We start from the raw sequence: 16,231 nt of genomic DNA on the forward strand, positions 1-16,231 counted from the left end.
ATGTATCATCATATCGTCCAGCCCTAAAACTTGTATAGTTTTTGTCAGTGTTTATTTAAAGGTGCCCTAGAACTTCTTTTCAAAAGATGAAAAGTCTAAGGTGTCCCCTGAATGTGTCTGTGAAGTTTCAGCTCAAAATACCGCATAGATTTTTTGTAATTCATTTTTTTAGCTGCCTATTTTGGGGTATCATTAAATATGCACCGATATATAGGTTGCGGCCCCTTTAATTCTCATGCTCCACCGCCCCCGGAGCTCGCGCTTGCCTTGAACAGCATAAACACAGTTCACACAACCAAATATAACCCTCAAAATGGATCTTTACAAGATGTTCGTCATACATGCTGCATACATACATCGGATCATGTGAGTATAGTATTTATTTGGATGTTTACATTTGATTCTGAATGAGTTTGATAGTGCTCCGTGGCTAAAGCTAACATTACACACTGTTGGAGAGATTTATAAAGAATGTAGTTGTGTTTATGAATTATACAGACTGCAAGTGTTTAATAATGAAAATAACGACATGGCTCTCGTCTCTGTGAATACAGTAATAAACGATGGTAATTTTAACCACATTTAACAGTACATTAGCAACATGCTAGCGAAACATTTAGAAAGACAATTCACAAATATCACTAAAAATATCATGTTATCATGGATCGTGTCAGTTATTATTGCTCCATCTGCCATTTTTCGCTATTGTTCTTGCTTGCTTACCTAGTCTGATGATTCAGCTGTGCACATCCAGATGTTCTGCCCTTGTCTAATGGCTTGAACATGAGCTGGCATATGCAAATATTGGGGGCGTACACCCCGACTGTTACGTCGGTGTTATGTTGAGATTCGCCTGTTCTTCGGAGGTCTTTTAAACAAATGAGATTTATATAAGAAGGAAGAAACAATGGAGTTTGAGACTCACTGTATGTCATTTCCATGTACTGAACTCTTGTTGTTCAACTATGCCGAGGAAAATTCAATTTTTAATTCTAGGGCACCTTTAAAAACACCCAATTATGCAGAATATAAGATGGTAAATATTTAATTGATGAGTTGTCAACACAATAAATAACAATACAATATATAGGGTGATTTTCACCTCAAAATCTATCGTTTCAACACAAAATGATAACTGCAAGTTCATGTTTCTCTGCCTGGAGTCCAGCTGTTTCTGTGAATTGCAGTGATCCATTTGTTTCTTTTTTCTGTAGCTTTTGGCAGTCTGTAAAAATATACGTCAGATTTTGTGTCAAAGCTGTTTGTACAGTCAATCGCAAAGCTTTTTCCCGTTTTGAATACGTTTTGTGTGTTTTTCGCTCAAAACCAGTGCTGCCACTCTTTTTGCCACTCAGTGGGCGTAACCACAGTCATAACGGTCGATGGTGACGTCACGTGCATACCCCTCTATACATGGTCTATCAGACAAGCAGAATCTTAAAGTCCCCCTGTAGTCAATCATTTTATCCCTTAAAACTCATCTTTGATCACCAAATGACATATTTAAACATTTTTTCCTGTGAAGAAAATGAAATGTCTTCATGCCTTAAAATAGCTTGAATGTAACTCTACACCCTTGCTTCATTTAGTATATGTGGATACGTGAATACGCTAATTAGCCCCGCCTCCACTCACTCGCACGAGCTCAAAGATCCACTCGGTCAACTTACTGAGGTAAACGCTACACAATGCTATCTCTTTTTATAACGCCGTAATAACGGTAATTAATGTGACGTAGGTAGTTTGTGACATAAGAAACACCAGCGATATCAAATCACGTTTTTGAAACTGTCTTTAGATCACTGCAATTTTAAAGAGAAAATACTCAGCAATGGCGTTGAATTTTAAATTTGCACATGGTTTGTCTTAAAGTATATTAAAAACACCACATAGTCATATAAACAACATTAAAAACTTGATTTTCACCACAGAGGGGACTTTAATAATAATTCCATTAGGACTAACATCTAATATTTAAGGACAAAATGTAGATGCGGCAAGGCGATTTTAGCGATTTATTGGCAAATCATAATATAATTACAATTATAATTGATCATAGGTGAAGATTATAATACATGACAATATTATTCCATGTATTACATTTCACCCAGTTCTCATCTCTGATCATGAACCGGTTACCTTCACTCTTAAAAACACAAGAATCAATAAAACTGTAGACAGGTGGCAATTCAGTATGTCTCAGTTGAAAGATAAGAACTTTAATGAATACTTCAACTGACAGTGGACATACTTCATGAAGACGGATGACAGCCCAGATATTAATGCGGCAACAACAACTGAAATCGTATTCTGCAGTGATCTGGGGGCATATTACTTTGCCCTTCAGGGAATATTCCAGATTATTTTCAACATGATGATGTACACTAAGGGCCCTATTTCCAATCAGAGCAGAGTAGACTCTTTGAAAGGAGGGGTTTAGAGAGTCTGACTCTTTGAACAAAACATTTTCAGACTCTTTGAGAAATGAGGTGATGTGCAATGTATTTTTATAAGAAAATCAAGGTGTTTTTTTCCTTGGATGCTTGTAAACCTATTGTAAGAGACCTTTAAAACAAAAATAGGAACATTTAGGGCACTTTAAACATGTGAATACGTGATTTTGCTACATTGTTGTAGACAACTGTATGTAACTCAATCATCAGTAGATACAAATAAAATTTGTTTTGCCTCAAAAAATCCACTAGGTCGATGTTTCCAAGGCCACTTAAGTTTGGGTGCTGGCGGTGGTTCAGGAGATATGGCTCCGTGCTGGTATGGAACGCCTGTGTTTCACAATCCAATCAATTCCCGATGGATAAAATCAAATCACGCTTTAATCACCCCCATCCTACATTTAAGCCAAACGTCTGTCAAAGCAGTGTGAGGCTGAACACTGCAAACAATGAAGAGTTTCATTTTGTTGTTGCTAAATGGTGGATCATGAGCTGGCTCACACATGGCTCCTGCATGCTGATTATCTTTTGTAAAAAAACAGTGACATATTGTTATACTGTAAATATATAACAAAAATAGCATTGTTTTATATATATGTATAAACTAATAACTGCTTAACCCACGCACAAGCAAAATGAACGGCATGCCAAGTTAGCCACTCTTTAGGTACTAATATTCATCTTTAATGTTAATAAGCTTTATCTTGCCTGAGGGGAGCCCACAGAAACATCTGAAAACAAATTAACAGCAGACTTACTTCATATGAATAAAAAATGTACACTGTGAAGATATTCGTAAGCAGTTGCTCCCATCTTTAATTAGGTCTGCTTGAGCTAACAAAGACATTTAGACAATTTCACCCTGTTTTAGAGCAGACTGAGATATGAAGGGTTAAACTGTCAAATCAAGTAAACTTCATTTATATAGCGCTTTTCACAATACATATTGTTTTAAAGCAGCTTCACAGTGACAATAGGAAAATTATTATCAAGCTAAAGTTTTTTTTTTTAATTGAATCACTTCTGTTGTAAAAATTGTTATTACTTTAGGGGCTGCTTAAATGACAGCTTTCCTACTGAAAACCGAATACCTTTAATGCATTCTTGCCGTTCATTTACATGTTTTGTCTATAGGTTTGCGTGTTTGAGTGTGTATGTGCACAGAAGTTTATTTTTAAAAAAGTGATATTTGCCAAATTACCTGTCTGGTTCGCATAATACAGAAAAATTAGTTGTGTCCGTGGATCTATGCAAACTGGAATAATTTTGATAACGTAAATTTTGATAAACTGTTTTCAGGTGATTAATAGAAGAATTGTGTTGGTTTTATATTTTACACTCCTGTTCAAAAGTTTGGGTTTGTTAAGATTTTTTTGTGCTAAGGCTGCATTTATTTGATCAAAAACACAGTAAAAACAGTAATATTGTGAAATATTATTACAATTTACAGTAACTGTTTTATATTTGGATGTATTATAAAATATAATTTATTCCTGTGATGGCAAAGCTGAATTTTCAGCATCATTACTCCAGTATTCAGTGTCACATGATCCTTCAGAAATCATTCTATGCTGATTTGGTGCTCAAGAAACATTTCTGATTATTATCAATGTTCAAAACAGTTGTGCTGCTTCATATTTTAGTGCACTCTAAAAAAATAAAACATTGGTTCAACAACAACAAAAAAAAATGTTAACATTTTCCACTAGAATTTTTAACTTAAGCCAATTGGGAGAATTACATTAATTCAAAGCAATATTTTGAGTTGATCCAACATAACGTTTTAAGTAAGATGAAGACGCTTTTTGGACACAATAAAACGCATTTCTAAGTAACATGAACTTACCAAGCACCGCTTGTCACCATGATGGTAAATCTCCAAAAACCCACATTAACAGAAACTCTTCTAAATTAGCATAACAAAACACTAATTACTGCTAAATCTCCCTTACCATTAATCTTGTGCAAAAAGCATTATATAACACTTAATTTTAGCATTTACTCTCCCTTTCAAGTGCCATGGGCAAAGCATGATGGGAAATATAAATCCCAGCCCAGTTTCACTTAACTTAAGTTCGTCTAAATTAAAAGAAGTGTTCATACAACTCAAACAATGAAACATGTTTACACATCATCATATTGTATTTTACATGAACAGAACTTAAAATTAAATACATTTTTGATTAAGTGAAAATGTTAAACTATGACAAGTGATGATAGTATATCGAATCAATAGGCATAATTTGTGTGTCATCCAAACTCAATAAAATAACAATTACAAGTAAAAAGTTTAACAACATTTCAGAACTTTATTTTTTATTTCACAACAATATATATATTTAAGTAATGACTAAAGGTCCCCTGAATTAGTTTTTAGAGTGTGGAAATTGTTACATTTTTTGAGAATTCTTTGATTAATAGAAAGCTTAAAAGAACAGATTTTTTTTTTAGTCTTTATTTTCACTTTCAATCAAATAAATGCATCCTTGCTTAAGAAAAGTATTTTCTTTTTTTAAAACGAATTGCACAAACCCTAAACTTTTCAGCGGTATCTCTTTGTTTGGGCAGGGTAGAGTGAAGCAAGAAGGTTCTCACAGACTCTCATGCTTGCGCTTCAGTCCCAGGATTTATAATTACTTGCGGGTTTGTTGGGAGGATAACGTTAATACCGCTAATGCTCTCAAAGCAGGAGGAAAAATAAGATTGCTGTGTCATAAAATCAATCTCTCTTTATGAAGAATTCATTGGTCTGGTGTCGTTCTCCTGAAAGCTATAGAAGTTCTTGATTAGTGTAGAATCAATACTATGTTGGAGACAGTGTGTGAATAACCAAAGAGAGACAGAAGAGAGATCGCGGTGGGAGCCCCAGAGTGAATGAACCCTCTCCATCCGTGCGGATCTGTGTCAGTTCTGTGGAGTCTGGGTTAATTGGTCTGAGAGAAATCAATAACATCGGCTAATTTGCCTCCAGATCTCACCAGCTCAGTGACATGGAAAGGAGAGCTGGATGCGTAAGATCACAAGCTTTTGATGAACGCCGTCGAAACGCCTACCGTCAGCAAACCTCAGCAATTACGTGCCTTCTAGTGCTAATGATGTGTATTTTCCATGTCTGCTGCTTCTGTCTTAGTTCAAAGCTTAATCACAGTCACTCAGATTCAGCGTGACACCAGTGGTCACTGAGCGGGATTGTTTTCCGACGGTTTAATGCGGATGATTATGAATCAAAAACAGTGTCTCAGGATGGCTTTTAGATTTCTGGAGCGCTGTGATTGTTATTGTGTTGCTTTGTTTCTTCTGGCTTTAGATACTTCGGGAAAGGAATACAGCTCAACACAATTAATAACTTAATGAGGGAATCTCAGGAGTGAAGTTTCCATCTGTAAGCCTGGAGTGACAGGAATAGTTTTCTCTTAAAGGGATAGTTCATCTAAAAATGAAAATTGTCATCATTTACTCACCCTCATGTCATTCCAAACCCATAAGACTTTCATTCATCACAAAAGGAGATCATCTTTTGTGGATATGGGTTTCTTTTACAATATCTTTGTGAACTTTTTGAAGTTTTGGTGGAGGGACAGAAATCTCTGAAGTTTCATTAAAAATATCATCATTTCAGTTTTGAAGATGAACAAAAGTCTAATGGGTTTGGAATGACATGCGAGTTAGGAAATGATGACAATTTATTTTTGGGTGACCTAATCCTTTAAAGTCAGCATGAAACATCACATGCAAACTATTTTACTTCTGTAATCTGACATGTTTCTGAGTGAAACAGGATGTTCAAAAATATATATTTTTTATTTTATCCATCTTGAATTTATTGAAAAGTGGGTGTTATATACCAGAATGGAGCCAGCTGGGTGTCCTTTTTTTCATAGATCACAAAAGGAGAAGTTTAGCTTAAAGTTCATGCTGCTCTTTTTTTCATTACTATGAAAGTGAATGATGACCAGGAGTGGTCAAGGTCCAAAACTGACAAAAAGTGGAAAAAAAAAAAAAAAAAAAAAAAAGATCATAAAAGTAGTCCAAACAACTTGTGCACCATATTCCAAGCCGGAAACAAGGAAAAGTTATACATTTATGTCATCATTCATTAAACAACAGCAGCTCTCAGATGTCATTCACGCTGCAAATTTGACGTCAATGATAGCGTCATTGGTTCTTGTGTGTCTTGTTAAACCCAAAGTATGCTTCGGTTTTTACGCGTACGCCAATGTGTGCTAGTGTGTGGTAGTAGTACGCACATATGTGCCTTTTAAGTAAAGTCGGAAGCACTTTTGAGCAAAAGCAAAGCAAAGTGTTTACAAGTGGGAAACTCAGAATTTTAGAAGATTGCCAAGTTGTGACATTTAAAGGGGTGTGATCATTTGAAACATGGAGGAAACTGATCTATAGACCAGTGTTTCCCAACCTTTTTCCAGTCATGGCATCAAAAATTTGTGGCAACCTACAATATTGTTATTGCTATACTGGATTTTCTAACTTCGATACAATACCTTGAAAAGTATCGATATTTGATACCATGGGAAAATATTCCATCTAATTTTTTTGTCCATCCATTGAAAGTCTAGGCAATCAATAATTTCTTCTGAAGAGATCATAAAGAGGCTTTTATTCATATATAAACATTGATCAATTACCATTACAACTATCTCACCTAAATGTTTGCTCACTCACTGTATTTGTGTTTTTACAGTGGAATAATTTTGTTGCAATTGCTCAAGATAGCTTGATTTCAAACTTTGAATTGATTTCAAAAAAGACTGATTTAAAAGTAAACTGTTAGTAATAAAATAAGAACAAAAAAATACTAACTAGCACAAATAAATTCAATAGAAACAAAAGAAATTGCTTTTAGGTTTTTCAGGTAGGTTTAATAGTAGAAGGTAGGAAATACTACAGAAACTAAAGTAAATGTAAAATAACCTTTGATAGTCTTCATTGTAAAAAATTAGATACAGAATTTACAAAAGTTATTCATTCAAGAGCAGCGAGTGATTTTCTGTGGGGTTTTTTTTTGTTTGTTTGTTTGATTAACATGAAAAACGCTGACAGCAGCAGGTTTATTAAGCTGCTGTCACTTTAAGACCGGATGCACGTAAACAAAGTCTGTACTGAAGGGTTTCAAGTCAAACTTTCACGGTTTGCTTTATGTAACAAAAACATTTAGTGGGTAAAATGGGTGAGTAAATGACTAAAGTGAGTACAGAATTTTTTGAGTGAACTTTGTTCCTTTAATGCGTTAATTGAAACAAAATGTCTGTTTTTTATTATTGCAATTTTACTCATGCAAACTGTATTAACAATCCATCAGATAACTGAAGCAGAAGACATCAGCTCACATGACTGACGGCTCTAATGGGTAGATGAATATCTAATTCTTGTCTCACTCGTGACCTTCTCCATTGCTAACCCAGTTTCCATGGCAGCCAAGTGTGATGCTTTTGACAGGGCATACGGGTGCCAAGGTATGTGTTATCATGCTCATATACACATGCAAGCACTTTCATCTACAGTTAAGTTTGCCAGTGGATCTTACAAGCATGCTTTTTTTGGTAAATGAAGAATCTCTGTTTGTACAGACTTTTAACTTCTCAGATGATTTCCACCACATGAACACCAGCAACAGACAGTTTCTGTCTGCCAACACTAATAGAATTTGCCATGCAGATTTGAGATCTAGGCTGTTAAATCAACATATAGTAATTTCAGCTGTTTTGCTAACATACCTTTTTGCTAACCGGAGAGAGCTCTCAGTTAGACTTCCCATTCATCTCAATGGCAGTTTTTCGTATGAAACCTGCTTTATTTCTCATAATTGCGAATTTATTTCTTATTTATTTATATTTCTCATATATTTATACTTTTTTGCAATTGCAGCATTATCTCACAATTGCTACCTCAGATATCACAATTGAGACATTGTTTCTTGTAACTGCAACTTTATTTCTATCAATTACAAATTAATTTTTATAATTGTGACTATTTCCTGTAATTAACTTCATATTTCAAAATTGTTACTTTATTTCTCTGTAATAATAACTGTAACTTATCTACTACTTCTCACAATTGTGACTTTTTATTTCCCAATTGCAACTTTACTTCTCGTAATTGTGACTGTTTCTCACAGTTGTGACTTTGTCTTACTATTGCATTTTTTTCTTGTAATTGTCTTGATATTTCTCAATTTTTTTGTAATTGCAGCATTATCTCACAGTTGCGACTTCAGCTCAATTATGACGTTGTTTCTGCCACTTTGCAACTACTATTTAATTTCTTTCTATTTATTTATTTTTATTTACTATTTATTTCAGTTGCAACTGCTATTTATTTTTTCTTTCTACAAATTTCTTTCTTAAAATTGCAACTATTTCTTGTAATTATTCCTATATTTAAAAATTGTGACTTTATTTCTCACAATTGCAACTTTATTTCTTACTATTCTGTTTTTTTCTTGTAATTGTGGCTTTAAATTTCTCAATTTCCGCTTTTTCGTAATTGCAACATTATTTCACAATTGCAACTTAAGATCTCACAATTGTTACATTTTTTTGCCCTTTTTTTTTGCACAAATTGCAATTATTTTTCATAATTGCAACTTCAACTCCTAACAATTGCAAATTGCAACTATTTCTTGTAATTCTTACTATTACTTACTAATACTTACTATTTCAAAATTATTACTTTATTTCTCTTAACTGTTACTTATCTACTACTTCTCACAATTGTGACTTTTATATTTCCCAAATGCAACTTTCCTTGTTATTGAACTTTGTTTCTTGCAATTGTGACTTAATTTCTGAGTATTGGATTTTTTTTCTTGTAATTTTATCTTTATATTTCTTAATTTTTTTTTAACTTTTTCGTAATTGCAGTTCTCACAATTGACATTATTTCTTGAACCTGCCACTTTATCGCACAATTGCAGCTATTTCTCATAATTGCAACAATTTCTTGCAACAATTGCAAATTTATTTCTTATAATTACAATTTCAACTTTTTCGTAATTGCAGCATTATATCATTTGTGACTTCACATCTCACAATTATGACTTTATATCTCGAAACTGCCACTTTATCACACAATTGCAACTATTTTTTCATATGTGCAACTTCAACTCTAACAATTAAAACTGTATTTCTTATGATTGCAAGTATTTCTTGGAATTATTACTATATTTCAAAATTACTTTATTTCTCATAATTGTGACTTTATTTTGTATATTAGGCCTAAATTTAATCTTACAATTATCTGTTTTATTTTTACTTATTATTTTTCTACAAAACCCCGCCCTTCAAAAACATACCAGCAATCCTGAATTCACAAAATGAGTTCTTTTCTGATTGGCTAATTTTCTAATATCAGGTGTGATATCTGTATGGTAGTGAGGACATTTTCTGCATTGTAGCATAAATCCCTCACAGCACCTTTACTAAAATATAGAGCTTTATATATTGAAGAAAATAATGATGGTGACCATCTACGTCCTTCACGCTCTGTGTCTGCATGCATTTAGATGTCCAGGGTGCCCGTTGCTGTCCATAATAAAGCAGCTCAAAGCCCTGGACATTCATCTATCCATTTAAAGCAGCATAGTTTCTCCTAGAGACCTTGAAGCGTCAGTTAGGGTGGCCGATCCATCAAAGTCCCAAGTGAGTGATGATGTCATCACCACAGGCCATCTGACTGATATATATTTTTGTCAGCTCTCTCAGGAATGAAGGAGAAACGCCCCCACATGCTTCCAACTGCCTTCCCATTAACCGCACTGGTATGGCATCTTCAGTCCACCAATTGGCTGTATTCCCTGATCAACGCAGGCCGGCCCCGTGCCATGCGTAAGCGACCGCCCTTTCCGTTCTCCCTCCTCCACAGAGCAGTTCCCACAGCGGTGCTTCTCAATGGCCCATTTCACCAATTACTGTTTTCACTGAACCAATTGAACCCCAATTGTCTGCTTTCTGAGAGATGATAATTTGTAGCGAACTGAGGCCGGCTGTGTCTCCCATGTACTCCAGCAGTTTAATTGCCATAATTATGGAATTACAACTGCAAATGAACTGCCCTGTCGCCAGTGAATGGAGATCTTACTTGGGCTCTTCTGTGGAGCATTAAGAAGGACAGTGATAAACCTCACAGGACGCTGCAGTAGATAGAAAAGCGCTGAAAGGAGCTAATTAACCAACCAGTAAAAGTCCTTGCTCTGTATTCTATCTGACATCTCCTTCCTCTCTTTCTTTTTCGCTTCTAGCTCTCATTTTGTGTAGATTTATTTCCTTGCATGATTCATTTCCTGCATTTACTGGAAACTCTGCTCTTTTCTATTTGTGAAATTTATGGAAAGACTTTCATTCTGCTTTTATGGAGTCTCTTGTGATGTCTAATGACTGACTCATCTTGAAATTGAATCGTTATTTGCGCAAATAGGCAAACAATGCACTTATTTGAAGAGACAGGACATTTGAAGGAGGGAGAGAGGGGGGAATGGGATCAGGAGAAGATTCAAACCAGGTTCTTCATACCCAACAGCTCTTATGTCACGCGCTAGTTCCATCATCATAGTGGATTTAAGATTTTTCTCTTAATTCAACTTTAATTATTGATCTGTGCTATGATCAAGACCAGAGGTGGGAAAGGAAATTCTACACACCACATTGTATAGCTACAGGAACATCTTCAGCCAGCCAGCTTTAGATTTCCATCTAAACTGGTTATATCTCTTAAGCCTAGTAGTGAATGTTTTAAAAGCCGCAGGATAACAATATTCATACACACAGTAACGCAGAGCCGAAGCACAACCAAAACAAAGTTCTTCCTCAAAATGCATGCAGTTTTGTTTTTTTAACCATTAATGGGTCAAAAGTTACATAAGCTGCACTTCCACCGAAATTACCCGGAACAGTTTGTCCCAGGAACTTTGTTCCCCCAGACCTGTTGCTGTCCGTGTATCCATTGTGGTCTAAAGTACCGTGGAGATTAGTCCGGTGACGGAGGACTGCACGAGACTTTCCAGTTCCTGCTGGATTTTGTCCTCTGCTTATAAGCTTAATAAAGCCTGAACCTCATCATCGGTCCATCAATGTATTTTTTAAATTCCAAAGTTGATTTGAACAGCAAACAACTCTTACTGCACATACCACAACAAATGGTGGTTGAAATAAAATGCTGCATGGAGTCAACCTATCAAAATGCTGCGTGAACTCAACCAATCAGCATGTTCAGCGGCCAAGTTCCACCCCCGAAAGTTCCTGAACTTTGAAAAAGTACTACCTCGTGAGCAGGGACTTTCTGAGGGGGAAATTTTTACCTGAAACATTTAATTTAGACCCTGGTCCCTGCAGCTGAAACACACCGATTACCACCCCAAAGTCCCTAGTTCTTGGGGAAAGTTCCTGCGGTGGAAATGCGGCTATAGTGTAATTTTTAAGTTAGTAGTGTTTTTTTTTTTTTTTTTTTTTTTCTCCCATAGGAGTGTATATACCAAAGTTGGAAACTTTTTTAGCCAAGCCAGCCACCCAACTATCTCTGTTTCCCTTCAAATATTCTATAAAATATTTTTCATCAGTGACACAGCCTAACTAACAATAGTAAATTTTAATGCTATTTAGAGGATTATAGGAGCTTATATTGGAACATAAGAACATGTAAATCTGCAACAAATGTTCTGTCACTGTCCAGTCCAGTGTGAGTCAGGGACAAATCACAGTCTCAGTCAGGATGTGCAGGTCCTCAGATGACCAGACCGTGTGCTCTTTGCCTGTCCTTTGCTCAGTTTGATCTTGGTAGTGTTATCTGATGTTCTCTGTCATACACATGGTCCTTTTTGTTGTTTAGGTGACTGTTAAGGTGGTGTGATAATCTGAAGGACGGATTTACTATTATTTGTGTTTTTTTCTAAGGTAAACATGACTATTACTGTTGCTCATATGATTTGAACAAAAACAGAACTTTTTTGTTGTTGTTGTTGTTGGGACTTACAGAAATGAATGACACCTCAAACCTTATGGCAGTTTTTCTTCTCAATTCATGAATTTCACCTGGTTGACCTGTAAAATAAATCCAGTAATCCAGTCATCATGTCTAGATATCACATCTTGGGCACAATATGCAAAAACAAAAACACACTAGCACCCACACAGCATCCAGTATGCTATTTTACCACGATGGCGGTGAGTTTTATTTTATTTTATTTTATTATTTTAATTTTTATCGTTATTTTTTTTCCAGAGTAACTGGAACAAAATACAAAATCAGAGCAGGAAAAAGAAAAACGGTTGATTGCTACTGGAATGAAACATCATAATGCAACAACATTCTTGACCTTTGAATGTAATATCCAGTCGAGTTTAATTCACAACATCATTCAAAATTCAAAGACTCTTGGTTACATTCATTACCAGCATCACTTCATATGTGAAATGAGATAAACAACCTTATTGTTTTGACCTTATGTTGTCCTTGTGAAGCCAAGTCAAACCATGCATAAGTATTTCGCAGTGGTTTTCCTTTGAAAAGTTTTTTTTTTTTTTTTTTTTTGGCATTTGAATAATGTATCATTTTCAATGCTGAAAAAGCTATGTTTGCGTTTTTCCCCCTCCACTCCACCATTCTCCTCCTTCCCTCAAAATAGAATGCAGAAGAGGGTTGTTGCTATGGTGATACATCCACTGGCTTTTGCAAGACATTTATAGCCACGCAATCCATGGGGGATTTAGCTCCCTGTAACTTTCTGTAATTTCCAATCTAATTATATCCCGCTGCTGTGGCTGGGCTGGAACAGTGCATGGGTGATCTGGGATTGAGCTTTTGGCTTGCTGCTCCCCATATGGTGACAGTGCAAGTGTGCCGTTACCCATGAAAGCAAAGGCTTCAGCATGAAATATCATTTGGTCGCATGAATATAAGGATGATATCACTGTCGGGCCCCTTTGCGAGTGTTTCATTGCTGTGCCGATGGCTGATCATTCATGTAGTACAGAAAAGTCTTGAATGGTCTTTGGCTTTAACCCTTTCAGGCCCAGACACTAAATTTCTTTTAAACATTTGGTTTTAAAATGGGTAACCGTCAAACTAAAATCCATGTTGGTTTTGATTAGTTAATAAACATACAATTGTTCATAGTTTGTTCATGTTAGTTCACAGTGCATTAACTAATGTTAACACATACAACTTTTGATTTTACATTATTAAATGCTGAAATTAACATTGAGATTAATAAATACTGTAGAAGTGCAGTTCATTATTAGTTCATGTAAACTAATGTAGTTAACTAATATTAACTAATGAAATTTATTGTAAAGTATTACTGTAATATTTTTATTATCTTTATATATATATATATATATATATATATATAATATATACTTTTTAAATTTCAGTAATTATGTTTACAATTTTCATTTTAAGTTTTCTCAACTAATATTTATTTAATGTTATTTCAGCTTTATTCAAATCATTTTTAATTTTAGTTAACAATAACACCACCTGTGTTTACTGTATGCTTTTTTTAGGGATGCAGTGATTATTAAAATTCTGGCTGATACAGATATTATATACAGTAGCTTTTATAAGCTGACAAATCTTATAATTCATTTTTAGCTATTAGCCAATAAATGTCTGATATTAAAATTCTACGATTTCGTCAAAAAAATACATAAATAAAAAATAAATAAATAAATAAATAAATAATATATATATATATATATATATATATATATATATATATATATATATATATATATATATATATAATATAAAATCAATGTATTAATGCTACAAGCTAGGCATCACAATATTATAATTGTCATGATCCCAGTTCTGTCTTTAATTAAGTATGGACTCTTGCGCCACTCTAATTGTAGCACTTCACCCTGGACTACATTTCCCACAATCCATTGCACTGATTACACACACAAGGCTGTAGCCAATTACACACTCTACTTAAGCCATGGACTTCCTCTGTCTCACAGCCGAGTATTATTTAGCATTTATGCTGTGTTAGCGTAGCTACTTTACGGAGCCAGTTCCCGGTCCTAATCTGAGTTTGTAGTTCTAGTCAAAGTGTAGTCACTTCTTATTTTCTTATTGCCTGTTTCCTGATTACCTGCCTGTCTTAGACTTCTCTCTCGCCCTGCCGTTTGGACTCTGTTTAATAAAAGCCTGCACATGGATCCGCAGGTATCGTTTGTTCACTCCATAACAATAATGTATAGAATTTTTTTGTTGTTTTTTTTGTTCTGAGATTGGCTAAAACAAGTTACATTGACTTGAGAGTAACATGTGAGCGTCAGTGTTATGAACTCCTCCAAGACTTAGGGTTGAAGATCCACATGCAGCTTTATTGAGGGTAATCCTCATAATCCTTATAACGGGCATAGGGTCAAAACCACAGGGCAAACAATCCAGATAATAACACTGGACACAGACAAACAGGTAAATCCAGGGAGACAGGCAGAAGATCAAAACCATGACACTTAAACCCAGAAAAATAGCTCAGAAATGCAGTGGTGACACAAACAGGACTTTGCAAAGAGTGAGTGAAGACGCAAGGCTTAAATAGACTGAGTTTAACAGGGTAATGAGACACAGCAGAACCTAATCACACATAATGAGTCTAGCCAATGGGTTATGGGAAATGCAGTTCATGGTAGGAAGGCAAAGTCTGGAGTCTAGAGGATTGCCCTCTGGTGGGTACCATGGGCACTGGATGTGAGAGATGCCAGCAAAAGTATTTATAGATGTAAAAACGGATGAAAATGAATTAAATAAATAGGATTGACCAATATTGTGAGAAAAAGTATGTGAACCACTTGCAGAATCTGTGAAAATTTGAGAGAGATCATACAAAATGCATGTTATTTTTTTATTTAGTAATGTCCTGAGTAAGATATTTTACATAAAAGATGTTTACATATAATTCACAAGACAAAAAAGGGCTGAATTTATTAAAAATGACCCCGTTCAAAAGTTTGTGAACCATTGGTTCTTAATAATACTGTGTGGTTACCTGGATGATCTACGATCGTTTTTTTTTTTGTTTTGTGATGGTTGTTCATGAGTCTCTTGTTTGTTCTGAACAGTTAAACTGAGCTCTGTTCTTCAGAAAAATCCTCCATGTCCTGCAGATTCTTCAGATTTAATCTTTTTTGCATATTTGAACCCTTTCCAGAAGTGACTGTATGATTTTGAGATTCATCTTTTCACACTGATGACAATTGAGGGACTCAAACACAACTATTAAAAAAGGTTCAAACATTCACTGATGCTCCAGAAGGAAACACGATGCATTAAGAGTCAGGGGGTGAACATTTTTTGAATTTGAAGATTTCAAAAAATTTGTCTTCCGGGAAACATGTAAGTATCTTCTGTTGCTTCTGAAGGGCAGTACTAAATGAAAAAAAAAAAAAAAAGATAAATAAGAAAAATAAGAAACATTTGTACATTCATCCTTCATCCTGTTCAAAAGTTTTCACCCCCAGGGTCTCAATGCATCGTATTTCCTTCTGGAGCATCAGTGAATGTTTGAACCTTTTTTAATAATTGAGTTTGAGTCCCTCAGTTGTCCTCAGTGTGAAAAGATGAATCTCAAAATCATACAGTCACTGCTGGAAAGGATTCAAATATGCAAAAAATTTTCTGAAGAACAGAGCTCAGTTTAACTGCTCAGGACAAACAAGAGACTCATGAAGAACCATCACAAAACAAACAAACAGTCGTAGATTATCCAGGTAACCACATAGTATTAAGAATCAATGGTTCACAAAGCTTTTTTTTTG

General features: G+C 35.0%; 1 protein-coding gene across 4 annotated transcripts in view; it reads left to right on the forward strand.

Annotated features, from left to right (window-relative positions):
- Window positions 1–16,231, forward strand: part of ches1 (checkpoint suppressor 1) — an 89,412-nt gene that overhangs the window by 5,643 nt on the left and 67,538 nt on the right. For 3 of the 4 annotated variants that reach the window (XM_048208525.1, XM_048208531.1, XM_048208524.1), the window contains one exon: window positions 7,771–7,924. In XM_048208525.1, coding sequence (XP_048064482.1) covers window positions 7,879–7,924 — 46 coding nt within the window. In that variant the 5' untranslated portion in view covers window positions 7,771–7,878. Of the gene's footprint in view, window positions 1–7,770; window positions 7,925–16,231 lie in introns of those variants that run through there. The other variant, XM_048208528.1, reaches the window with a different exon arrangement.

The sequence above is a fragment of the Megalobrama amblycephala genome, linkage group LG11 (genome assembly GCF_018812025.1).
Source record: "Megalobrama amblycephala isolate DHTTF-2021 linkage group LG11, ASM1881202v1, whole genome shotgun sequence".
In the NCBI taxonomy this organism is placed as follows: domain Eukaryota; kingdom Metazoa; phylum Chordata; class Actinopteri; order Cypriniformes; family Xenocyprididae; genus Megalobrama; species Megalobrama amblycephala.